The sequence below is a fragment of the Chiloscyllium plagiosum genome, chromosome 32 (genome assembly GCF_004010195.1).
Source record: "Chiloscyllium plagiosum isolate BGI_BamShark_2017 chromosome 32, ASM401019v2, whole genome shotgun sequence".
Classification (NCBI taxonomy): Eukaryota; Metazoa; Chordata; class Chondrichthyes; order Orectolobiformes; family Hemiscylliidae; genus Chiloscyllium; species Chiloscyllium plagiosum.
Genome location: NC_057741.1, coordinates 21109427 through 21137184, shown reverse-complemented (window position 1 = coordinate 21137184; position 27758 = coordinate 21109427). Strand labels below are relative to the sequence as shown.

Sequence of the window (27758 nt, the reverse complement as noted above, 5' to 3'; positions counted from 1 at the left end):
GACACCTACTACAAACACACCAACTCCCACAGCTACATGGACTACACCTCCTACCACCCTGCCTCCTGTAAAAACACTATCCCTCATTCCCAATTCCTCCGCCGCATCTGCTCCCAGGAGGACCAATTCCACCATAGAACATCCCTAATGGCCTCCTTCTTCAAAGACCACAATTTCCTGCCCACGTGGTCATCAATGCCCTCCACCGCATCTCCTCCACTTCCCTCACTTCCACCCTTGAACCCCACCCCTCCAATTGCAACAAAGACTGAACAGTCCTGGTCCTCAACTTACATCCCACCAACCTCCGGGTACATCGCATCATTTTCCGTTACCTACAAACAGACCTTCCCACCAGGGATATATCTGCATTCTGAAGAGCCCATTCCCTCTGCGACTCCCTTGTTAGGTCCATGCCACCCCCAACCCACTCTCCACTCCCGGCACCTTCCCCTGCCACTGCAAGAAATGCAAAACCTGCATCCATACTTGCCCCCTCACTGCCGTCCAAGACCCCAAAGGATCCTTCCACATCCAACAGAGATTTACCTGTGCTTCCACACATGTCATCTACTGTGTCCATTGCCCCTGATGTGGTCTCCTCTCCACTCCCAGCACCTTCCCCTGCCACTGCAAGAAATGCAAAACCTGCATCCACACCTGCCCCCTCACTGCCGTCCAAGACCCCAAAGGATCCTTCCACATCCAACAGAGATTTACCTGTGCTTCCACACATGTCATCTACTGTGTCCGTTGCCCCTGATGTGGTCTCCTCTACATTGGAGAGACAGGATACCAACTTGCGGAACTATCTCTGGGATAGATGCATTAACAAACCCTGTGACTGAATACTTTAACTCCCCCTCCCATTCCACAAAGGATATGCAAGTCCTGGGCCTCCTTCACCACCAAACCCTAACCACCCAATGCCTGGAGGAAGAACACCTCATCTTCCATCTTGGGATCCTCCAACCACACGGGATCAATGTGGATTTCACCAGTTTCCTCAATTCCCTTCCCCGCACCTTATCCCAGATCCAACCTTCTAACTTGGCACCGTTCTCTTGAACTGTCCTGCCTGTCCATGTTCCTTCCCACCTATCACTCCACCCTCCTGTCTGAACTATCATCTTCACCCCAACTTCATCTGCCAATCATATTCCCAGCTACCTTCCCAACAGCACCCCCTCCCCCCATCCCATTTATCTCTCATCCCCCTTGGGCCACAAGCCTCATTCCTGATGAAGGGCTTAAGCTCAAAACATCGATTCTCCTCCTCCTCAGATGCTGCCTGATCAGCTGTGCTTTTCCAGCACCACACTCTTTGACTCTGATCTCCAGCATCTGCAATCCTCGTTTTCTCCTGAATAAAACTGTTGTACGGATCTTTGTTTTCCAGACATCGCTGCATTTAGCTGTCCTTAGTGGAGATCTGCCCACAGTCCAGCTGCTCTGTGAGCAGGTAAGTTCAAAGGACAGAAACATTTCCTGTTGTCCTGTGTTGTACTTCCCGTTACTCAAGCATTTTAACAAGTGGACAAGATTAGCTCTTTCTATCTGATGTAGGTGATTTAGTATCTGATTGAAACAAAAATCTTCCTTGCTCTAGGATATATTGTAGCATTCAAATTTGAAAAAAGTTGCCAAAATTGGTGATTTAACATTAAAGCTTTTTAAAAATTTAAGATTTGATATATGAGCTAGGTTAATGTTGATCTGTTAAATATTGTTCATTTTTCACACATTTCCAGTTGGAAGTGTATCATTACAGCCTTGTGCATCACAGTACTTAGGCAGCTTCATCAAAACTGATGATCGGCGTAAAAATGAAGGAACTGAGAAGGCGCATTAGCAAGATCCAAGAATAGCTTTCCTCATTCAATCAATGCATGTAACTATTGCAGGATTATTTAATATTATTTAAGCACCCATTTCCCTCAAGAAGAGTTTTACAGCAATTAATTAGAACTAAACATATACTACAGCACAGTTGACCTGTAGTGCAAAATACATGGAAGGTGGTGCAATAACATTGATTCCAGTCTTCATTAAACCTTGATTTATTCCTTATCCAACAGCCCAGTCTATAAATTAGACAGCCCAGGGAGACATCATAATGCAGCCGTTTGGATTTTAATTTAAAGTAATAACGCAGATTAATTTTGCAATCTCCTTAGCAACCTACTGTGATATAACCTCCCAAGATATGTTCTAATCAACCTGTTTAGAACCATTACAAACACCACCGGAGCAGGAGGGACTTGAACACTCCTAGTTCAGATATAGGGGCACTCCCATCACATGAGCCCTCAATATATTTTCTAACCAACCTGTTCAGAGATGTTATTACATCCCTGTGGAGCAGACTTGAACCTGGTTCTCCTGGCTCAGTATAACCTCTCAAGATTTTTATAGAATTCAAATTTCGTAGTCTGCCATGGTCAGATTCAAGGTTCGGTCCTGGAGGATTAGCCTGGGTTCTGAATTAGTAGTCACCTCCCCCGTATAACCGCTCAAATACATTCTAAGGTGAAATACCGAGATTGATCCAATCGTTACAGGAACTAAAGTCAGTCATCTAGTCACTCAAGTCTTGTTCCATCATTCAATCAGATGGTGGTTGATTTGCACCTTATTCTTTTTACTTGCCTTTGTTCCATGATTTTTTTTTCATAGCTTCATATGATAGGACTCTTTCAACCTCTGCCTTAAAAATTTAATTGATTCAGCTGTCATCATATTTTAGGGTGAGAGTTCAGGATTTCCACTATGATCAGAGTGTAAAAAGATATTGAGATTGTGCTCCTTGTTTTTGCAGAGGAAATTGTTTCTTTATAACCATACTATCAAAGCCCTTTATCATTTAATAACCCTATTTAAATAACACCTTAACATTCTCAAAAAGGTTGCAGACAAAATTGTGCACCATCTCCTCAGATTTTCTCACTTTAAACTCAATTATTCTAGTGAATATTCACTTTACACATCATCATTCAAACTGTACGTGTTACATACTCTGGAGATTTTCCTGGGTTTGATTAATCACATAGCATGATAAAACACAAGTTCGTGTCCTACTCATTTTCCATTGTTGTATTCTTCCTCACATTTCCCCAAACACCTAGTCTCTACCTCTTTCCCATTTCCTAATATTGATTTCTCCTCAATCCCTGTCCCCTCACCTACCTTCCAAATCTCCAAAAACTTTGTCTCTCCCCAAACTCCTATTCCTCATGCAACAACCAACCCCAACATCTTGCGACTCCAAAGTCAAATAATAGCAAATTCCCCTAAATGCTTTACTTGAATCTATTTCAAACCTTATCTGAACCTTATTTGAATCCTCCACACTCAAAGATAGTGCAATCCAGGTCCTAATCACTTGTTGCATGATTTTGTTCTTGCTCAAATCTCTTTTACTACTTTTACTAATTACTTTAAATCCATACCCTCTCATTCTCATTCATCTCTGTTGCTCTTTCCAGAACTCTCAATTCAATGTTTCAACCAGACCTCATCTCAGCTTTCACTTCAGCAAGGAAAGCTGTCCCAACTTTTTAATCTATCTTCATGAATTCCTCGTCCCGAAACCTCTTCTGCACTGTCTCCAGTGCCTTCACATCCTTCCTAAAGTGTAGCACCTCCCTAAAACTGAACATAAACATTCCAGGTGAGATTTACCTGGTGTCTTATAAAGAGATACACCACATCATACAATTTATGACAGCCCATTTGACTAACTAATTAACCAAAGATGAGAAGATTGGCCAAGCAACGTTTTCTTAAACCCATTTTTAACTTGACTATGTTGTTGTTCAGTTGATTCTTACATCTACACTTTACAATCAATTCCATTATGCTACATGGGATGGCTAAGAGATCTGCAGTTTTTTTTACAACTTTTTAATCTGCTTTCTTTATTATGGTATACACAAAATCTTGCACAACTTTAGCTTTACCAGCAGATCACTTGCCCCTCTTTCTTCTCTGTACTTTCAATTAGTTAGGTGCAGCTCACAGGTTTCCTGTTTTTCTCAATTCCTTCATAGCAACCACCTCTCTATCTTGCTCGTTGATGTGGCTTAACTATCAAACTGACCTCTTGCTGTTGCAATCAATTATAATCCCTGTCTCATGTTAAATTAGCAGTGAACAAAAGGTTGGCACTAATTTGTCTTCATTTCATATAAATTCATTTCTTATAATAGACTAATTGAGACGTAAAGCAAACTAATAATCACCTAAACTAAAAAAGGTCAAGGCTAATTATTTTCAAACATAACACTAATTCTAATTTTTAGCAGCTCTGATACACACACCAAGAGAATTGACTGTTATACTGGATTCAATGCGCAACTTGTTTCCTCTTTTTAATTTGAGTGCTGTTAAAGTTGCATTTGGGAAGGAAGTTAAAGTCTTTCTGTGAGAAGTAAGTAGAAAGACCTCTCATGGAAACTGGTTGAAGGAGAGGAGGTCCCAGCCACTCAGCACTTAGCCTTCAGTGAAGATTTGTGAAATAACTCCACAAACGTCAGTAGCCCATCACCAAGTCACCTTTTATTTACACATGGAAAGTCCTTGACACTGATCCAGCTCTCACAGAACCAGCTCTCAAAGTGAACAGAACCTCTGACACTCCTGTTTATATCTGTCAACCAGGGGTCCCTGATTGAATCATGAGGCACGACCTGCCCTTCACAAAACCATGCTGACTATCCTTGATCACATTATTCCTATCCAGATGTTCATAAATCCTATCCCTTACAATTCTCTCTAAGATTTTACCCACAACAGAAGTGAGACTCACCGGCCTATAGTTACTAGTCACCGGCCTATAGTTACTCAGGCGACTGAAGGTGAAGGACAGAAAGAATAAAAACAGAGTAGTTTAAGAGAGAAGCAGAAGTGACGGACACATCATGACACTTCTGTTGGGATGGATTTCCATAGTAAATAAATATGGAAATGAAAAAGAAAATGAGTAAAGTTTATGTAAAATAAATTCACACTGATGTTGTGTCTATAAAAATAAACAGATTATTTAAATTATATATTCCAGTGTCAACGTTTATAAGCAAAACCATTAATGTAAACTTTTTATGTTGTCAGAATAGTCTTCACTAGTGATGGTGCTGAAACACTACAATTTTGCACTTCGTTCTTTTACCTGTATTGTGAAAAGCTTCTTACATTCCAACTAACTTTGCTTCTGTGCTTTCTGATTGGCTGTTTCTACCCTGTATTAATTATTCTCCATCTTCCAACCTGCTTTAATTTAAAACTATACATTGCCCTAGTGGTCCATGTTAAAGAGAATAGAGAGAGAATATTGTGGGCGGCACGGTGGCAATGTGGTTAACTACCTCACAGCACCAGAGACTTGGATTCAATTCCCATCTCAGGCGACTGACTGTGTGGAGTTTGCACATTCTCCCCATGTCTGCGTGGGTTTCCTCCGGGTGCTCCAGTTTCCTCCCACAGTCCAAAAATATGCAGGTTAGGTGAATTGGCCATACTAAATTGCCCGTAGTGTTAGCTGAAGGGGGTAATGTAGGGGAATGGGTCTGGGTGGGTTGCGCTTCGGCGGGTCGGTGTGGACTTGTTGAGCTGAAGGACCTGTTTCCACACTGTAAGTAATCTAAATATTAAATGTTTTAAAATCTTGTGGCATGTTCACTGTTAAAATCACAAGAATTGAAGGTTCTCCTTTGCAAAATTTGTGAAGTACTCAATAATTTTGTTCACAATCAAAAACAAATAATTGAATTCTATTTTAGTAAGGCATTATTTTTCCATCAATATATTATATCACACTGCCTTCTGAAGTAACTCTATTTGCAGAATGCCAGTGCTGAACTTTAGTTGGATCCAATGTACAAAAGATTGACTTTGATACTTTGTTTCTTGGAGTTCTGTTTCATTTCTTTGGCTGCAGAAGTGGATGCTGTCACTAGTATTCTTGCTGATGTCCTCCAGAGGACTGCAGGGATTTCTAGTGGCAATATATCTGTACAGAATAGAGGGAAGTGATTTATGATTTGATTCCACTTTCACCTCAACTCAAAAGTGTCAAACATCCATATCTGCAAAACCTTTCTGTTCACACTACAGTACTAGAGGCAAGTACACCTGTCTCTGGTACAGACTATTCCATCTCCTTTCAGACTCCAGACTCTTACTCAATAGTACATTGTTCCCTCAACATCAGTGAAGTGAAATTTGAACTTAAGAGCTGATCAGTTTTGCCTTCCAATTGCATAATATTACCATACTGCTGTGTAGTTGGATGTAATGAGAAATGACATTGATAAGGGCACAGCCTCTAGGAGGTATGCACTATCTCATTTGCAACAGTGATGGGTTTTTTTTTAAGTGCCAGAATCTGCAACCTCTGGCTGATTTACCATCTGTCTGGAGGTTGATGTGATGTCTGATTCTGTGACCGATGAACCCACTGTCCCTCTGATTGATGTGTCCCCTGTCCCTGTGGCTGATACACCCTCTGTGTGTGGCTGGAGAAAGTGAGAGAAATATTTAACCATGTTACTGTAGCCATCATTAATGTGGACAGGCTTGAAATTGTGTTTTACTTGCCATTGCTTTCATAAGTTTATACATGCCCTCTAATAGACAGTCTAGTGCAGGGCAGGTTTGCTCACAAATAGTTGCCTGAGCGTGAAGACAGGAAGAACATTCAGCCTCTCTGTATTTAATCATTGTGCCATCCTCAATTGCCACTACCCCCCTGCTTTCAAAAATGGGTCTGTTCTCTTGGTAGCCTCTAAGGAATTGCCTGATGGCAAATGAGTAGCTATGACAGTCCAATCTTCAAAACCTTGTCTCCGACTTGCTTTTTGGAGACAAAATTAATTGCCCACAGCTCACCTGTTTAATAATGTTGAGTTGCAAAATCCAGTATTAGGTGTATCTTGGGCTGTCTAATTAAGTGCAAGAATCTCCTTAAAAGGTTATCAGTTAGCTTGGATACTCTGTGTATTGCCATTGCATTTTCTAGCATGCTTTCAGATTACTTTATGAAGATTTGCAATGTGATTCAATTTTAAATGTCCCCGTCAAGCTGAATGGTTTAATGTAATAGTAAGATTGTGGATGAAATTTGAACTTTACCAGCTGTTTGGGTAACTATTTCTGACTGTGTAGTAGATATGTCTATTGCTAAAACAAAACTGCATTGGTCTTCAGTTTGCAATTCTTTGCAAAAAATTGTAACTTTCCATTTATTGATAAGATGGAATCCAAGCTGGAAAATATTATTTTGTAGATTTCTAATGGACAACTGTAGCATTGAGGAAAGTTTGATACTTCTCAGGACCAAAAGTGACAGACTTAGCTTGTTAATGAATTTGCACAGTATACAGCAAGAGTAGCCAGGGAGCAGTCAAATGAGTTTCCTCTCCTTGATATCCTAGTTGAGAAATCAGCTAGTGTGTCCCTTACTACTGCCTATCACAGACATGCTTTCACATATCAAAACAAACATTGGGATTCCCACAATTCCATGCACTAAGTTAACTTCATCAGTAACCTCAGAAGTAGGGCCCAAGTTAAAAGAACTCCATAGAGGCCGGTATCCTATCACCAAGTCATCCTTTACTTACACGTGGAGAGTCCTTGACACTGATCCAGCTTCCTCAGAGCCAACTCTGAGTGAACAGTACCTCTGACACTCCTGCTTAGATCCACCAGTCTTTCGGACAAAAGCCACACAGTGGTATCTTGCCAGCACTGAAGTTCACATATGAAATTAAGCATTTGTGCAATAGGCAAAATGCTTAGGTCCTCCCATGAGTCTGCACATTATATTGCAAGAAACAACCTGATCAGAGAAGACACTATCCCAAAGGATGGCTTTATTGTATCCTATTTCAGCATTATGCTTACAAGGTACATAAATAATTTATGTAGTGATTGGAAAGGTTGGCCAGTCGAACCTCATAGAATATGAGTTTCCTGATTGGACCAAGGTAACAGCCCAATCAGAAGGGCCTGTGCCCGAAACGTCGAATCTCCTGTTCCCTGGATGCTGCCTGACCTGCTGTGCTGTTCCAGCAATAAAGTTTCAACAGCCCAATCAGGGAGCCTTGGCTGTCAGATATGAGTTGTAGACAGAAAGAATATGGACATGCACTATACCTGTTTCAACTCAACAAAATTTGTGACATTTATTCTCTAGTTTATTTCTCAAGAAAATGTTTCGACCAATTAGAATCAACCTGCCTGGCTTAAAATTTAAATAAGTCCAAAGATGTGCAGGCCAAGTGAATTGGCCATGCTAAATTGCCCGTAGTGTTAGGTAAGGGGGTAAATGTAGGGGAATGGGTGGGTTGCGCTTCGGTGGGTCGGTATGGACTTGTTGGGCCGAAGGGCCTGTTTCCACACTGTAAGTAATCTAATCTAAAAAAAGGCTTAGCAATTAACTGTCAGTCATCATTAATGCATTCTCCATGACAACACCTCTACAAGTAAGAGTCCACCTGCCAACCAATCAGCAGTCCATTCTCATTTAATATAAGTATTGTTTTCTCTTTACCGTACTTGTGAATTGTTCTGATGAGTGCAAAATGAGAAGCTTCAATGAAATGTGTGTTTCTTTAGCAATAATCAAATACAACATGAATCTTCATCGTCATCTGCAACTCATTCTATTAAATGCATTTGTTATACTATCCTAGCTTAAATCTGATACTTTCTGAAAGATTTGTGTACAAACATGATATATTGAATGAACAATTACATAGAACCTTCAGTCAATGAGAATAAATGTTTAATTAATTATGCTAAAACCTCTTTAAATTATTGAAACAAGCCCAGAAGGTCAATGTGACCCTGATTTATGTTACAGGTTAAAGACTTCCTGTATGGGGTGACCTCCTCCTTCGCCAGAATCTGGCCTAATTTTTCTCTTGAAGGAATACAATGAATTAGCATCAGTCAGTAATCTGTTCCAGAGGTCTACTATTCTCTGAAAATTTAGAAATACCTACCATCGAATTTTGCAATTATTTAACATGTACCTGTCTAACCTATCCAGTTGAAATAATAGTCCACACGAAAACATTGTAGCCTCTGCTGCTTTTTAATAGCGATTTAAAATTGCCTGAGTGTACACTTTTATAAAGCATACAACCCTGTCTGAGTAACAAAATTGTTTTATACTGGAAATCAATCACGATCCCATCCTCGGATTCTTTCCAAAGCCTAAATATCCCCCATCATGTGTGGAGATTTAAAGTTGCCACAGTGCTCTAGAATTGATGCCTTGAGCAAAGGCAAAATGGCATTCTTTGGTTTGTAATGACTTGTACCATGAATATAATTTTTTTTAAATTTAGCTACAGCTTCACTGTGTTTAAAATGCATTTGGTCATACACTGTAAACATTATGTCTGTCAAAACAACTCTAGTCCCTGTAGGATGTGTATATGTAGCAAGGAAGATCCCCATTCAAATTCTAAATACAGTACACTTAAAATCAGGAAAACTTAATATAGTTGTAAGGACAGTAAGTTGTAAAATCTGACTGATTTAGTGGGCTGTACCTTTCTGAGTTTGAGATGATCAGACACTGCTGGCTTGTTCAGTGAAGATTTTACTTTATATTTAGCATGAATCCCTGGCAGGTGCTATTCCTTCCTGTTTACATTGCTCTAATTAGTTCTAAGCAGGTCATGAAATGCTAGATGCTGCAGCCAACTGCATGCAGCAGTTTTAGCACCTGATTACATGGAATTTATCCTGAATATTGTTTCCATTTTGGCTAATATTTGTTAACATTTCTATGTCATTTGATATAATTCACTGTTTACCTATATATGCACAACATCAATTATCTCAGATCAGTTTTGACCCTGAGTCTCAAAACTGTCCTTTTTTCCAGCTACAAGCAGAAATATTGTTAAGTCTTCATAAAATCAAATGTGACATATTATTGAGATGAATTTTAAAACTTGGAATGTTAGTTATAATCTAACTCTTCAAAGGTTTTTGGAATTTTGCTATCTTTATTTGTAAGCTCTTAAATTATTTTTCTCTCAATGCAGTGTGGAGTAGAATTAGAAACTGAAGATAAAAGTGGAAACACACCTCTAAAACTTGCAAGAGAATGCCAGTATAAGGATATCGTACTATATTTAGAAAATAGTATCTATCAAGCAAGAAGTATGATTCCAAAATTTGATTGGAGGTAATGTAAAACAATTCAGTTGTGTAAATTATTCTTTTAACATCTCACTTTGCTCTTGAGACACAGCCTTAAACTGATTCTATTGTTGGACTGTGATGAAATATGGTTGATCACTCTGGCAAAACTTTAAAGAGTATCCAACATAAATGTATAACTGGCCACCTTTGTAACTAAACTCATTAACAGCCAATAGGTGTAATATGACTACATAAGAAGCAGTGCATGTTTATTAAAAATAAGATGTGTGCATGAAGAGGGACAAGATGTATAATCTATAATGGGAGCAAAGTTATTAAAAAGACTTGAGCTGTATTCTCAGATTAAGTGGGTTTTTACCAGCGATGGTTCCCAAGGTGAGATAGGAAACTGGTTTGAGGATGACAGTAGCAGCCCTTTTGAGGAAGAATCTGTGAGGTTAAACATTGTGCATTTGAATATGTTGCTTTCTTTTGTGAAAATGCAGGTTATATAATGGGATAAGGAAAAGTTGATGGGGGAAATACACTTCATAGGCTAAATACAGTTCCATGCCAGATTTTGCTGCTTTGCAGGTTTCACTACATGTTGCAGAATCAAGTAATCTTTGTAACACCCTGCAGCTGCATGGCGTATGGATTAAGAGAGTTGCTGCTGTGACCTTTATAGTCAGCGTAAGGCCAGGAAAGCAAAGTCAGGGTAATATTTTATTAAATGAGCCAAAGGCAGTCAGAATGTTATTGATCCAAAGAATTCCCCAGTGTACAAGGTTGTCTCAATAAAACAAAAAGTGCTTCTTAATTGTCATAAATAATTCTGAATTATCATTTATTTGATAATGCTTGCATGTCAGTTATTGTAAATACTTTCTGAAATCCTAAAAGAATTAAACAAATCTAATAGCTTGTATCAATAAAGGACGAGGTGTAATTTTTCCTTTCTTTGAGATGGCAAGAAGGGAAATAATGCAGTAAGTTAGACATGGAGAGAAACCTCAACCCTTCTCACGAACTTGGCAATCAGGCAATGGGCAAGATCATGGGCAACTTAGTTGATTTGCCTGTAATTAAGGTCATTAAGTGGTCAATTGTAGAAGGAAAGAAGCTGAACTTTGAAAGACCTCTCCCCACAGCTACCATCCTGTTTGAACAACAGAAGGACTTAATTTCTCATGGCTGAATCCTCTGGTTAATAGGCTATGACTGGTAGACTTTAGGATCCAGAAGCTGGCAGTTTCTGATTGGCTGGCAGCTTGTGGCAACCTGGCTCACCAGTATCGATGCCTGTGATAGGGTGAGGTACTCGCTGACCTGTCAGCTGTTAACAAGCTGATTGATGGGTAAATGGTGAGTTATCTTGCCAGTGAGGCTTCTGTATTAATTGCCATCTCAGACACTCGACTCTTAAACTAGGTTGTGATAAATGCTTGTTAAGACAGAAGCTTTGGTTGAGGGATCTTGTGGTACAGTGGTAGTGTCCCTAAATCTGACCCAGGAGGCAAAGGCTCATGTCCCACCTGCTTTAGTGTTGTATAATGACATCTCTGAACAGCTTGATTAGAAAATATCTGGCTGGTGGGGATAGAGGAAAAAGTCATCTTGGCACAGCAAGGGAAATTCTCATGTAATTTGATGAATTATAAAACAAAAAGGTGTGTAGTGACAGTTCTTATTGGCCAAATCATCAAGAATGAATCTTGGAGGTGTGGGAGTGAATCTTAAAACTAGCATTGCCTCTATATTAAACATTGAGTTAAAGGAGACATCATTTTTTAGAGGTTCTTTCTTGGTTAATATTTAAGATTGAGTTTTACTTGTGAGGTATGTTAGGGCAAGTCATAACCAGGATATAGGTCACAATGGATGGAAATAGCTGTGCACATTCTCCCGTGCATCCATCAGACCTTTGCAGTGGACCTAGAGTGATCCCAATAAAATGGTGTAACTATTGGGCTCAATATTGTCCTCCTGGACACAGTCTATAGGCAGCAAGACAATATAATTAGGTAGGCTGGTGCGTACCTAAATCCCACAAACAACAGAATTAAGTTTGGATCTGGAGAGTCCTGTATTAGTGAAGGACTACTTAGGAACCTCAGCTAGTCTTTGGATTAACCCAGTTGCTTGTCACCCCATGTGGCTTGACTAACATTTGTAGGCAGCTTGTTACCTCAGGGTGGAGTCCCCCTCAATAAACGTCTGGCCAAGGAGCTGGATATAGGGAAGGAAGATGTTCACCATGGAGTCATGCATCCCCCCACCTAATCACCTTTGCTTTTGACCACCGCACTCCTCTCTCCCCGAAATACCTAAACTCAGAAACCACTCCCACAAATTACTGACCTTACTCCTTTGTATTCTACTATCCTGGGTGTTCTCCCAGTAGCAGCCCTTCTGTGGCTTGCAGCTCTCATTGGGTGAGACCTCTGTCCTCAGAGCCCTAATACCCAGCAAAGGCTCCCATTGCTTTTAGAATCAGCAGGCCTTTTCGAGCAGGGGGAAAGCAGTTGTTTCTCTGGCTCTCAGCCAACTGCAGAGACCTCTGCTGCCTCAACAAGATTCCACCCATTGTCCACGAATTTTGTCACAAAGGATGTGGTAGACAATTACGAGAACCTCCAAAGAAATGCATCTCAATTGATCCTGTCATGCCTTCTTATTTTAGCCGTGCTGCAAATGGACTTATTGGATGTCATAACATCTCTGAACAGGCCAGTTAGAAAGTTTTTCTATAAATTGACTTATTAGGCGGTTGGTTAGGGAGAGATTATATCAGAGGTAGAAGAGGTTTTTGTTTTATTCTGTGGCAACTGTATGACCTTCCACAAAGTGACATTTTAATTTATGTTGTCAGACAAGCAGTAATGCGATGTAGGGCAGATGGGCCTGTAGGGTTGGTTCCAGTATTCAGGTATGTGGTTAGGTAAGAGAAGATTGATCAGAAACATTACACACGAGGAGATAATTGGTTTTAAGCGGACTCCGAGACCACACTTTTAATGAGAGCTTTATTTCCTTTAAACTCACTCATCCCCCGATGACTAGCTCCCCATATTTATGTAACCAATTCTTACCTAATTAATTCTTAATTAAATATCTATCACTTGTTCACTTATTCCATTAGGTCTCAGACATCCCTTCCAAGCTTATTAGGTGATAACAAGAAAGACTTTGCAATTGGGGGAAGGAAAGGCAGAGCCAGATCAGGGAAACTCAATGTTTCATTTTAAAACCTAAACATGTTCTTCCTGGGCCACAAAGGAGACAATAAAAAAACTTGCCATTTTTGGACTAGTCCCATTCCTGTTTGACACTTCATCAGTCAGATCTTAATGATTCCATCACAGCCTAATCTGTATTTTCAAGAAAGATCTTTGCTGCTGATCTCCTCATGGGCCTGGCTAGAGTAGCCATCAACAGGTCCAGGCAATGGGCTGTGGATGGGACCATATTTCCTGATGGCATGCCTCTTTGTTGTGGCTACATTTGTGCCTGGTGTCCTTGGAGAGGGAGCAGCCAATGTTCGCCAACACTCTTAAGGCTTTTAGAGAAAGGCAATGCAGGGGCTGGAATGCACTATCTTCCTATTTTGATTTAGTCCCACTCTCCCTTCCCATTCTCTATTTTTATTGTTGTTAGACTGTGCCTTCTAGGTACAACAGGCAGATGGGCCAATGGGCTGAAAAGTGGCAGATGGAGTTTAATTCAGATAGATGCAAGTTGCTGCACTTTGGGAAAGCAAATCTTAGCAGGACTTATACACTTAATGGTAAGGTCCTGGAGAGTGTTGCTGAAGAAAGAGACCTTGATGTGCAAGTTCATAGCTCCTTGAAAGTGGAGTCGCAGGTAGATAGGATAGTGAAAAAGGCGTTTGGTATGCTTTCCTTTATTGGTCAGAGTATTGAGTACAGGAGTTGGGAGGTCATGTTGATAGAAGTTTACAAAACTATGAGGGGCATGGATAGAGTAAATAGGCAAAGTCTTTCCCCAGGGGTCAGGGAGTCCAGAACTAGAGGGCGTAGCTTTAGGGTGAGAGGGGAAAGATATAAAAGAACGTATGGGCAACTTTTTCATGCAGAGGGTGGTACGTGTATGGAATGAGCTGCCAGAGGAAGTGGTGGAGGCTGGTACAATTGCAACATTTAAGAGGCATTTGGATGGGTATATGAATAGGAAGGGTTTGGAGGGATATGGGCCGGGTGCTGGCAGGTGTGACTAGATTGGGTTGGGATATCTGGTCGGCATGGACGGGTTGGACCGAAGGGTCTGTTTCCATGCTGTACATCTCTATGACTATGACTCTGGTGCTTGCTTCCTCAAAGAAGTAGGTTCTGATGACAGTGGGATTACTGGGGTTAAGTTACTGCAGCTAGTTTCTGTCAGACTGCCAGGGTGACAGTCATCTAAAATATTGCTAACTTTAACTTAAGACGTTCTGTGCAAATTATGTGAAGTGATCCACCTTGAATTATCTTAATCACTGTGGGGCAGCACGATGTCTCAATGGTTAGCTTTGCAGCGTCACAGCGCCAGGGACCCGGGTTCAATTCCAGCTTTGTGTGACTGACTGTGTGGAGGATGCACATTCTCCCTTTGTCTGCGTGGGTTTCCTCTAGGTGTTCCAGTTTCCTCGCACAGTCCAAAGGTGTGCAGGTTAGGTGAATTTGTTATGCTAAATTGTCTGTAGTGTTCAGAGATGTGTAGGTTAGGGGAGATGTAGAATAATAGGGTAGAGAAATGGGTCTGGGTGGGATACTCTTTGGACTTTTTGGGCCAAATGGCCTGTTTCTACACTGCAGAGATTCTGATTCTGGAAAATATGAGCAGGAGTAGACCATTCTGCTGTTTAAGCAGTTTTATTTTAGCGTTGCGTCTTTGTAGATTCTTCTCCAAGCTATCGGGGAATGCCATGAGTTCTCTTCCTGAGGGATAGTAACATGAGACCTTGCACTCAACCAAAATGGCATGGACAGGCATTTCAAAGGAGGTTAGCAATTCTGGGGTTCACTGAGGATTCTGAGTCCAGTTCAGGAAAAGTGTCAATGACATTATGCAGACTGCCCTGGTAAGTGGCGTGGTGGCCTGTGGTTATCCCTCCTGGACACTAGGCTACATATTTGAATGAGTGTACAGGCAGACTGTGTGGATAGATGTGTGAGGAGTTTCAGGACGGATGACACTTGCGTAAAAAACGTGATGATTTAGCTTGAGTGTGCAAGCAGATGCTATCTAAAAACACTGATGGGTCGGTTTGTGTGACAGGGATGTGTCAGACAAAGGGGTTAGTTGGCATTCCTGATGAAGGGCTTTTGCCTGAAACATTGATTTTCCTGCTCCTCAGATGCTGCCTGACCTGCTGTGCTTTTCCAGCACCACTCTAATCTGGACTCTGGTTTCCAGCATCTGCAGTCCTCACTTTTGCTTAGTTGGCATTTGTCAAGACACCAAATTTCTACTTCTCCAGTAGGGCATTCCGACTTGAAGAAAAGGTCAAAGACAGGTGGCTGGGTGCCAGTCTCCTGTGAGTTTCTCTCATGCGATGTAAAAAGTCCTCCAGATTACTGGACAACAAGGCCACAAGCCCACAGCTGATGCAAGGTTGGACTGGCAAAGCAACAGAGTGAGAACACATCATACCTGGTGCTGCCATAAGACCATAAGATAGAGGAGTCGAAGCAAGGCCATTTGGCCCATTAGATCTACCACACCATTTCATTATGGCTGATGGGTGTTTCAGTTCCACTTACCCGCATTCTCCCCGTAGCCCTTAATTCCTTGCGAGATCAAGAATTTATCAATCCCTGCCTTGAAGACACCAAACGTTACTGCCTCTACTGAGCTCCATGGCAATGAATTCCACAGGCCCAACATTCTCTGCCTGAAGAAATATCTCCACATTTCTGTTCTAAATTGACCCCCTCTAATTTTAAGCCTATGCCCACGAGTCCTGGTCTCCCTGCCCAACGGAAACAGCTTCCCAGCATCCACCCTTTCTAAACCATGCATAATCTTGTAAGTTTCTATTAGACGTCCCCTCAACCTTCTAAACTCTAATGAATACAATCCCAGGATCCTCAGCCGATCATTATATGTTATGCCTACCATTCCAGGGATCATCCATGTGATGAATCCATGTGATGCTGGACACACTCCAGTGCCAATATGTCCTTCCTGAGGCGTGGGGCCCAAAATTGGACACAGTATTCTAAATGATGCCAAACAAGAGCTTTATAAAGCCTCAGAAGCACATCGTTGCTTTTATATTCCAACCCTCGTGAGATAACTGACAACATTACATTTGCTTTCTTAACCATGGACTCAACCTATAAATCAACCTTCTGAGAATCCTGGATTAGCACTCCCAGGTCCCTTTGTACTTTGGCTTTATGAATTTTCTCACCATTTAAAATATAGTCCACGCCTGTCTTCTTTTTCACGAAGTGCAAGACCTCGCTCTTGCTCACATTGAATTTCATCAGCCATTTCTTGGACCACTCTCCTAAACTGTCTAAATCTTTCTACAGCCTCCCCACCTCCTCAGTACTACCTGCCTGTCCGCCTAACCTGGTATCATCGGTGAACTTTGCCAGAATGCCCCCGACCATTCATCCAAATCCTTAATATATAAAATGAACAGCTGCAGCCCCAACACTGAACCCTGCTGGACAAGAACCTTTTTTCCCAACTTTCTGCCTTCTGTCAGACAGCCAATCCCCAATTCATGCCAGTAGCTCACTTCAAACACCATGGCCCTCATCTTACTCAGCAGCCTCCCGTGAGGCACCTGATCGAAGGCCTTTTGGAAGTCTAGATAGACCACATCCACTAGGTTTCCCTGATCTAACCTACTTGTTACTTCTTCAAAGAATTCTAACAGGTTTGCCAGGCATGACCTCCCTTACTAAATCCATGCTGACTTGTTCTAATCCGACCCTGCACTTGCAAGAATTTAGAAATTTCATCCTTGACGATGGATTCTAGAATTTTAACTACAACTGAGATTAGGCTAATTGGCCTATAATTTTCCATCTTTTGTCTTGATCCTTTCTTGAACAAGGGGGTTACAACAGCAATTTTCCAATTATCTGGGATTTTCCCTGACTCCAGTGATTTTTGAAAGATCACAGTCAGTGCCTCTGCTATTCCTCAGCCACCTCTCTCAGAACTCCATTGGGGACAGGAGATTTATCAATTTTTAGACATTTTAGCTTTTCTAGCACTTTCTCTTTTGTAATGGCTACCATACTCAACTCTGCCCCCTGACTCTCCTTGATTGTTGGGTATTACTCAAGTCTTCCATTGTGAAGACTGACACAATGTACTTATTAAGTTCTTCAGCTGTTTCCTTATCTCCCATCACTAGCCTCCCTGCATCAATTTGGAGCGGCCCAATTTCTACTTTTGCCTCTCATTTGTTTCTTATGTATTAAAGAAACTTTTTCTATCATTTCTAATATTACTGGCTAGCTTACTTCATATTTGATCCTCTCCTTCCTTATTTCTTTCTTTGTTATCCTCTGTTTGTTTTTGTAGTCTTCCCAATCTTCTGATTTCCCAGTGCTCTTGACCACTTTATAGGCTCTCTCTTTTTCTTTGATACATTTCCTAACTTTCTCTGTCAGCCATGACCGTCTAACCCCTCCCCGGATAATCTTTCTTTTCTTTGGGATAAACCTTTGTATTGTGTCCTCAATTACACCCAGAAACCCCTGCAATTTATGCTCTACTGTCTTCCCCACTAGGCTCTGCTTCCAATCGATTTCCGTCAGTTCCTCTCTCATGCCCCTGTAATTACCTTTAGTTAACTGTAGCACCATTACATCTGATTTTGCCTTCTCTCCTTCAAACTGCAGACTGAACTCTACCATATTATGATCGCTGTTTCCTAAGTGTTCCCTGACTTTAAGGTCTTTTATAAAGTCTGGCTCATTACTTAGCACTAAGTCCAGGATAGCCTGCTCCCTTGTGGGCTCCATCACAAGCTGTTCCAAAAAGCCTTCCTGTCAGCATTCCATGAATTCCCTTTCTTCGGATCCACCAGCAACATTATTCACCCAGTCCACCTGCACAGTGAAGTCCCCGATGATCAGCATGACCTTGCCTTTCTGACATGCCTTATCTACTTTCTGGTACATCTTGCGTCCCTGGTCCTGACCACTGCTGGGAGTTCTGTACATAACTCGCATTATGGTTCCTCAACTCCACCCACACAGACTCCACATCATCTGACCCTATGTCATTCAGTGTCATAGATTTAAGCTCATTCTTAACTAACAAGGCATCCCCGCCCCCTCTGCCTGTCACCCTGCCTTTTCAATAAGTTGTATTTCCTTGAATATTTAACTGCTAGTCCTGAACCCCCGCAACCACGTCTCTGTGATGCCTACCACATCATAATCATTCACAATGGTTTGTGCTTTGTTACAAATACTACGGGCATTTAGATAAAGTGCCTTAATGTTAATTTTCTTATCCTGATGCTTTCCAACATCTCTCGTAATATGTCCTAAGTTATCATTCCTTTTTGCTTCATTCCTGGCTTGCCTTGAACTTAAACCCCGCACACATGCTAACCTGCTGCTTATCTTTCTACTTGACTCCATATTCCCTGTTGCTTTCCCTTTCCCTTCTCCCGACTCACAAGTCTAAAGTCCTAGTGATTACACTATTTATCCTTTTTGCCAGAACACTGGTTCCAGGAGGTTCAGGTGGAGACCATCCCATTGGTACAGATCCCCCTGGTTCCAAAACTGATACCAATGTCCCATGAAATGGAATCCCTCTTTCCCACACCAATCTCTTAGCCACATGTTTACTTCCCTAATTTTCTTATCCCTATGCCAATTAGCACATGGCTCAGTCAGTAATCCAGAGATTATGACCTTTGAGGACCCTTCCTAGCCGTGCCTGTGTTGTTAGTGCCAACGTGGACCACAACAACTGGATCCTCCCCCTTCCACTCCAATAACCTTTCAAGCTGAACAGAGATGTCCTGCACCCTGGCATCGGGCAGGCAACACACCATGCGGGACTCCCAATCCAGCTCACAAAGGATACTATCTGTCCCCTTAATTATAGAATCCTATAACAACTACTTGTCTTTTTGCTCCCCACTCTTGAATGGCCTTCTGCACCATGGTCAGCTGGCTCATCCAAACAACAATCTCATAGCTGTTTGACAAGGTCAGGGGCTGAGGCTCCTCCACTCCTGAACTCAGAATCCCTCTATCTGCCTCACTTACAGTCACACCATGTTGTTCCTGATCACTAACTGAATTTGAATTACTTAATCTACCGGGTGTGACTGTCTCCTGAAACAAAGTGTCCAGATAACTCTCCCCCTGCCGAATGTGCTGCAGCATTTGAAGCTCAGATTCCAGATAATCAGTTCCGATCCGGAGTTCTTCCAGCAACCAACACTTGCTGCTGATGTGGTCACTGCCATTCACAATGGGATCAGCCAGCTCCCACATCATATAGTTACAGCACATCACCTGACCAGCCAGAACTACTTATTTAATTAATTTATACAAATTCATGAGTTAAATAATTTCTAATACTTCTCTGTGGTCTTATTCAACAAACCAACTAATAGTAAACTTTTAATCAATCACACTTAATTACACAAGAAATACAGGGTTGGAGGATTTGAGCTATATGGAGAGGTTGAATAGGCTAGGGTTGTTTTCCCTGGAGCGTCGGAGGCTGAGGGGTGACCTTATAGAGGTTTATAAAATCATGAGGGGCATGGATAGAATAAATAGACAAAGTCTTTTCCCTGGGGTGGGGGAGTCCAGAACTAGAGGGCATAGGTTTAGGGTGGGAGGGGAAAGATATAAAAGAGACCTAAGAAGCAACTTTTTCACTCAGAGGGTGGTATGTATATAGAATGAGCTGCCAGGGGAAGTGGTGGAGGCTAATACAATTGCAACATTTAAAAGGCATCTGGATGGGTATATGAATAGGAAGGGTTTGGAGGGTTTGGCCAGGTGCTGACAGGTGGGACTAGATTGGGTTGGGATATTTGGTCGGCATGGACGAGTTGGACCGAAGGGTCTGTTTCCATGCTGTACATCTCTGTGACCCTGTGACTATGACAAATGGAGGCCCTGACACCTGAGGACCGTGGGAAGAATTGTGCTGTGTTCTTAGACTCTGTGGAACGTTAATGTGTTTGTTTTTGTTCTCCTTTACAGATCTCCACAATCCAGACCCCAGGCCTGAACCACTGGAGATCGAAGATTCCACTTCTGGGGAAATTACACCAGTGACCCAGATGATACAGTGTCATCTGCATTTCCCACACTCTCCACCAGTGCAGGCCCCACACTCTCCACCAGTGCAGGCCCATGAACCTGTCTTACATTTACAGTCAAATCCAAATTCTTGTGAGAATTCTTGTGAGCATAGCACAGACAAGGCCCAGTTTCTGAAGGAGGCTTTGGTAGCGAGGACCTAGGCATTAGGAAGACTCTTCATGAACAGACCTGTGCTGATCTCAACACTGTCTGCACCCCCCTCCACTCCCCCACTATCTTGACCTCAAGACTCCTGCTGGTAATGCAGATCCCAGGGCTATCCATAGCTCTGCCAGAACAATTGGGGTTTATGCCATTGGTGTGTATGCCATGGATTCTGCTATTCCCCCAGGCATTAGAGCACATGGCTTCCTCCTTGGACAAAGTGGTAACCATTATGGGGACCCAGGTAGAGCAATGGAGCTTTTGGCACTTGGACAAGCAGACTCTTGCTCCAGCGATGCGCTAAAAGAGCAGGAACTGTGCAACAGGGGTACAGGCACCTGCACTTACCCTAAGTGGCTCTTCTCCTCAGGGACATAGAGAAACACCATTGCATGCCCAGATGGAGGAGGATCGAATACCAGCTATCTGGGGATTGCAGTGGGATGGATCCTCTTAGGGCAGTTATGGTTTGAGTAGCCTCTCTTCATCCCCTCAACCATTGACATAATTCCGTCCAGTTGACATGGTCAAGGAGCTCACCACTGCATCCATGCAGGACCCCTCTTAACCAAGTTGAAGGATATGGCACAGAACGGAATCTCGGGTGCTTGTGCTAATGGGTGGATGGAAGTCATAATCTGGACCATCTAATCTCTTACCATCTCTTAGTGATGAAACCATGTCTCCCCAGGCACCTTGGCTTCATCATAAAGAATCTTAATATGTCCTTCATCACCTCTTTCTTCATTCCTGTGACACCAGAAGTTGATCAGTGCTCCCCTACTGACCTCGGACAGAGCCTGCTTAATAATCTTGGCTGTCGATATAAATCCAAGTGGTAATTGTCATCCTCATGGATGTGCCAGTGGGAGCGCCTCCAGAACTCTCGCGTTTGTACCATTCCAGGGTCACCTTCGATCACTTGATCCTACAGTACAGATGTTCTCTCTGTTTGAGGGACAAGCAAACTGAGGATAAGGATGCCTCATGAGAGATGCCACCTTTAGTCTCCTTCATGCTATCCTCATCCCTTGATGAGAATGACGGATGCCTGATGGAGCATACCAGTTGGGACACTACTTGGATCACAATGATCTCCACGTAACCACACTATTGTCCAGTTCCACATCACTCAGCATTACTGCCATTGAAACCTCTTAGACAACACCTTCCAAACCCAAAACTACTTCCATCTCGAAGGACAAGGGAACCACTTGCACATTCTCCTTCAAGCTAATCACAATACTGATTTGAAAACATATTGCTGTTCCTGGGCCGAAATCCTGGAAGGCTGTCCCTAAAGGCATTATTGGTCTACCTTCACCACATGGACTGCAGCAGTTCAATAAGGCAGCTCATTGCCACCTTCTCAAGGGCAACAAAGAGGGGGCAATAAATACCGGCCTACCCCACATCCTTTGCTTGAATAAACCTCCTATCCCTCATTGCCTCAAAAGGGCAACGCTGCTCTAAGCATGAATCATACTTATCCATTTTAATTCAAATTAGGCACCCTCTCAATGGAGGAGTTCATGAGCACATAATCCTAAGTGGTAGTTGTGAGCTCCTTCCTCCTTTGTCTAACCTCCATCCTGTCTCTGTGAACTGTGGCATAGGAACACATTTCCTACTGCAGTTCAATATGTAGCCTCCTTCCCAATTGATGCTCTAGCCCTGCATCCTTATCTATCATTCCTGCCTCCGTGCTCTGAGGGGGACTGATCACAGCCTCAGGGTCTGATATTTCCTCCTGCCACTAGTGCCACGATCATTACCCTGTGCCAGCATACCTATGTGAATGTGAGGACCCACCGAGATGAAAATATCTGCACTAGTGAATGGTACATTTTTAAGGGGTGACGATGCATTCTTCATGCAACTCAGGTCCTGCAGAGATGGGGCAGAAGGGTGTCTTGGATTGGGCTGCTACAGCTGCAGGGGCCACAAGAAGAGATGACAATTAGCTAGCTTAGGAGAGTGGAAGTCTCTATAATTCTTAGGCTACATAGTCTTACTCAGTGTATGGTGCCCTTTCAGATGGATTGAAGTGCTCTGCACTCCATTGACAAACATTTAACCTTCTGTAATCATTAAATGTAATCAGGAGCTCTGGTTTCACCAGGTCCATCTGCCTCCTATTTGACTATCAGGGGGGAGAAGTTGCAGAGAAGGTTTACTAGGATGTTGCCTGATCTGGAGGATTTTAGTTATAAGTAGAGGTTGGACAAACATGGATTGTTTTCACTGGAAAAATGGAGGCTGAAGGGCAACCTGATAGAGGTCTACAAAATTGAGAAGCATAGATAGGGTAGATAGTCAGAGGCTTTCTCTCAGGGTGGAAAGGTCAGTTATAGGAGGGCACAGGTTCAAGGTGAGAGGGTGAAAATTTAGGAAGTGTGGGGAAGGTGTTGGGTTCCTGGAGCGCACTGCCAGTGGAGGTAGTGGAAGTAGGTATTTAGCATTGTTTAAGGCATATCTTGATAGACACATGAATGTGAGGTGAACAAAGGGATGGAAACCACTCATGGGCAATAAGTAGCGGGTCTAAATAATAATTAGGAATTGGTGCAGGCTTGGTGGGCCAAAGGGCCTGTTCCTGTATTATCTTGAATTGTGTTGTATTGTGTTGTATCATGGTTATCAACAGTGAATCCTGCTCCATAAGTTTATTCAGTGAGTTTCGCTGCAGCTTTATTGCTATGAGCCATCCTGAGGGGTCAGGAATGGTCCCAGCATACACCCATCCAATTTCAGAGCAGTCTGAACCCTGAGATTTTGGTTTCTGGATGGTCCAAACCCTGAGATCTGTTCAATAGGCTAGGAGTCACACTCATCTTACCAAATGTACATGGTTGCCAAACCTCTTTTCTGCACTGGATCCCAAGTTCTCTTTGCCACTCATAGCAGTAACAATCTCCAGCCAGTTCTGTTTGCTCTTAGACAATTACCTTCTCAGGCCATTCTTTGGGAAAAGGACCACCCTCCTCTCCGTCATTGCCTCCAAAACGAGCTTCACTATATCAATGAAGCAAAGTAACCCTGTTCCAAGTGTGAGTCACACTTCTGTGGTCTTCTTAACCACCCTATTAACTTGTCCTGCCATCTTCCATGATCCCTCTGTCCCTCTGAGCTTCCTAGCATTCATGCCATTCATTAAATACTTCCTTGTCTTGTTACTTCTTCCAAAGTTGATCACCTCACACTTTTCAGGGTTAAATTCTGTCTGACACTGCTCATTTGACCAATAAATCTATTTTTCCTGTAATCTAAGACCTCCTTTCATCACCATTAACCACTTAGCCAATCTTTGGTCATCCACTAAACTCACCAGCCCCCATCTATCCTTCCATATTGTTTATACGTCGACTATTTGCTCATGTATTACATAGATTGCAAACAACAATATCATGCCACTGAACACCAGCTTCCAGTCACACAAACAGCCTTGTACCACCACCCTCTGTCACTTACTAATAAGCAAATTTTGGATCCATCTTGCCAAGGAATCCTGGATTCCATTTGTTTTATCTTCTTTATCAATCTCCCATGTGGGACCTTGCCAAAGACTTTCTGTATAAACTACATCAACTGTACTACCCTCATTTACACACCTAATCACCTCCCCATAAATTCAATCAAGTTTGTTAAGCATGACCTCCCTCTGACAAGACCATGCTAACTATCCCTGATCAAACCTTGCCTTTCTTAGTGGAAATTAATTCTCTCTTTCAGAATTTCATCCAACTGTTTTCCTACCACTGATGTGTGATTCACTGATCTGTAATTCCCTTGTTTATCTCTATCACCATTCTTGAAAAGTATAGCCACATTAGCTGTTCTCCTTGGCGCCTCCCCCGTGGTTATAGAGGAAGTAAAACTTTGAACCAAAGTCCCTGTAATTTCCTTCCTTGTCTCCTAGAACAGCCTTGATATAGAGCCTCAAGTATAACTCCTCTGGACATACAGCTCACTTATTCATCTCCACATCTTGCCTTAACCATAAGTGATCCACCAATGTGGCCTGGATACTGATATACTTGTGTGTTCAGCATTGAACAAAATTATTATGGTTGCTAAAATAATTATAAGTGTAGTTATTAATATTGCAGATACTTAACTGATCAAAATAAAAAGCTCCCAATGTGTTAGCTGTGTTTTCTAGAATCCTAGTCCATCCGAGCCCAATTGGAGAAAATACCATTCCTATATTCAGTGCCATTGAACTCATTCAATTTCTCTAATTCTTTGCAGTTCTTTGGTCTTTGGCCCCCCTGGAAAATCTAAAGGACCGATTCTTTTTTTTAATGGCTGTTTGCTGTTATGGGGTTATCCCACTTATTTTACACAGGTCAGTAACTGCTAAAGTGGCAGCCAGCTAGAGGTCAGCAAAACATTCAATATTCTACAAGAAATTGCTTCTTAGTTTAAGAGATATGATCTGCATTTTCCAACACCATATTTTGATAATACCTATAACTCTTGGAGGAATTTCCATTCCAACTCGTGGATGTACTGTCATGGAAATCTCAGGATTGGCAAGGAATTATATTAATATGATCATCAATAATGAGGGTGCAGACGATACAGGTTAACTTTCAAGGCAATAGAGTCAAGGTGGATTGCTTTTGCATTGGTATTCTGTGCCATCTGTTGTAGAAATTACATTGTGTGTTGCGGACACACTTCCTGTGTTTGACTGGATCTTAGTGCTGAAGAATTGAGTAGAAGTCTGGCACCTCTCAGTAGGAATGATAACTGGCCAACACAACATCCAAAACAGTCTGCAGTAACACCTTGTCACCCATTACAAAAACAGCATTAAATAAAATCATAGAGAATGTCAGCTTCTTCCTAATTGCTGAGGGCTTTAGGTTTGGTCAAATAATTTTAAAAGACTGTGGGGAAGGGTGGAAGGAGACTCAGAAATAAAAGAGAAGCTTGTATGTGTCTAAAACTCATGAATTCAGGGTGTTCCAAAATGCTTTACTGCTGCTGTGATGCTTTTGAAGTGTAGCCACCTGGTAGGGCAGACAGGATCTCAGTTATATGTCCTATCCAAAGATCAAAGACATTGTAGTGAAGCCAACATCACACTGGAGAGAGACAGAAGCCTAGGTTTTGTGCTTGAATCTGTTTTATAGGATTTGAAACCATGCTGAAAGGCAATAATGCTGCAACTAAGCCAAGACTGACATATGAAATAAGGAAGCAAATAATACATGTCGCTAAATGCGTAATTTTCTAATACTATGGCCGAATATGATGTATGCTATGTAGAAAAGATATTCTGATTCATACAGTGACATAACTTGTGTTTCAGGTTTGATTATTTCACACTTCATTGATTGAACCAGCATCACCGTTAGCTTGAAGCAAACACACAGAATGTGCTGCAGAAACTCAGCAGGTCTGGCAGTGTCTGTGGAGAGAAACACGGACTTAATATTTTGACATGATCCCAGCTGATAGTAATACTGGACAGGTCAGACTACTGAGTGAAACCTGACTTGATAAATCACTAGTTGTTATGAGGTATAACAGTTTGGTTGCTGTGCAGGCCAGCCATTAAACATATTCAGACAAGGGTGCCACATATTAAACATATTCAGACTTTTTTAACAAAGGGACACAAGATTATTATACAAAAGAAAAAATACCTATATATGTAACAATTTAGAAAAATTGAAAGAAAGATTTAAACCTTTTCCCAACAATATCCCTTACGCTCTATTCCAATGAAGCATCACCCCTAATGCATAAAAGCAAAACATTGCAGATGCCAGAAGTCTGAAATAAAAATAGAAAATGTTGGAGAAATTCATAGGTGTTGCAGTATCTGTAGAGAGAGAAACAGAGTGAAGGTTTAGAGTGAAGTATGACTTGTTCAGAACTGAAAAGGCCTACTTTTTTTAATGCTGTTGATTGAGGAGGAGGAGGAGTGAGTGGAACAGATGGTGACGATACCCTGATCAAAAGACAAAGGAATGCTAACGACGGTAAAGGAAACACAGAGCTAAGAAACAAGTATAAATGATTGGTGTGAAAAGGAGAAGATGGATCTGCTCTTCAGAGAGCAAAGCTAACAAAATACACATAAAAAAACAGAAAATATATCTATCTGAGCTCTTCTGATTTGACTAATGGTCTATTCAAAATATATCACTACTTTACTGAACTATAAAATCTATATCTTTTATAATTAATAGGAATTGACAGAAGACCTTGAATGGAAAATTAGTTGTTCAAAATAATAGATATTTAATTATCAGTACACATAGAAGGAATAAACTAAGCTGGGTAATAGGTAATTCCACACTTTTTTTAACAATCTTTCCCTACCCTGGATTAGAACATTTCTCAGTCAGTCTAAAAGATAGTGCAGTAGGTATTTGATTACATACATATCCAAGGCAAGTCCATTAATCTGCTGCTAATGACTTCAGTTGCTATCTATTCTATTGCACAGATTGTCTCGATCTCCTTCAACAGGCTAATGACCTGCCATATCGCCTTCTTGGTCGGCAATGTACTGATGTGGTATCTATTTCTGAAAGCTTCCCTGATGGATCCTGGTTTCCTTCAAAGAGACAGTGAAGAATACAATCGTGCTCTTAGGCAGGTATAACTCCCAACCTTTCTTCTCTGCCAAGGAAATTGTATCTTGCAGAAAATTCCCAGTACTGTTTCATTTCTTGTCTAAAGGCTATCACAGTTTGTGTTTCTATGTCCTGAAAGTATCTGCATCCACACAGACCAGAAAAAAAGTGTACTGTAAGTATTTGAAGCAAATTTTATTTTTGCAGTATTTGGTGCAAATTTACAGTAATGGTGAAAGGGTGAGTTAAATATTTATATCATTTAAACTGTAAAAAGAATCTCACTTTGTAGCAGGTGAAAATAACCTTAAAATAGTGATTGCTTCTCAGCTGCAATTGACGCAATATCATATGATATTCCTACAATGTGGAAGCAGGCCATTCAGCCCACTCTGACCCTCCAAAGAGCATTTCACCCAGATTCACCCCATCCCTGTAACCCTGCAATTCCCATGGCTACTCCATCTAGCCTGCACATCCCAGGACACTGGACAATTTAGCATTGCCAGTCCACCTAACC

At 41.7% G+C, this 27758-nt stretch overlaps 1 protein-coding gene across 2 annotated transcripts in view; it reads left to right on the top strand.

Moving 5' to 3' along the window:
- LOC122539397 (probable protein S-acyltransferase 23) overlaps nucleotides 1-27758 on the top strand; it is a 79559-nt gene that overhangs the window by 28040 nt on the left and 23761 nt on the right. The window contains exons 4-7 of one of the 2 annotated variants that reach the window (XM_043674189.1): nucleotides 1400-1462; nucleotides 10062-10204; nucleotides 24894-24990; nucleotides 27109-27261. In XM_043674189.1, the coding sequence (XP_043530124.1) occupies nucleotides 1400-1462; nucleotides 10062-10204; nucleotides 24894-24990; nucleotides 27109-27261 (456 nt within the window). The remainder of the gene's footprint in view (nucleotides 1-1399; nucleotides 1463-10061; nucleotides 10205-24893; nucleotides 24991-27108; nucleotides 27262-27758) is intronic. The other variant, XM_043674190.1, reaches the window with a different exon arrangement.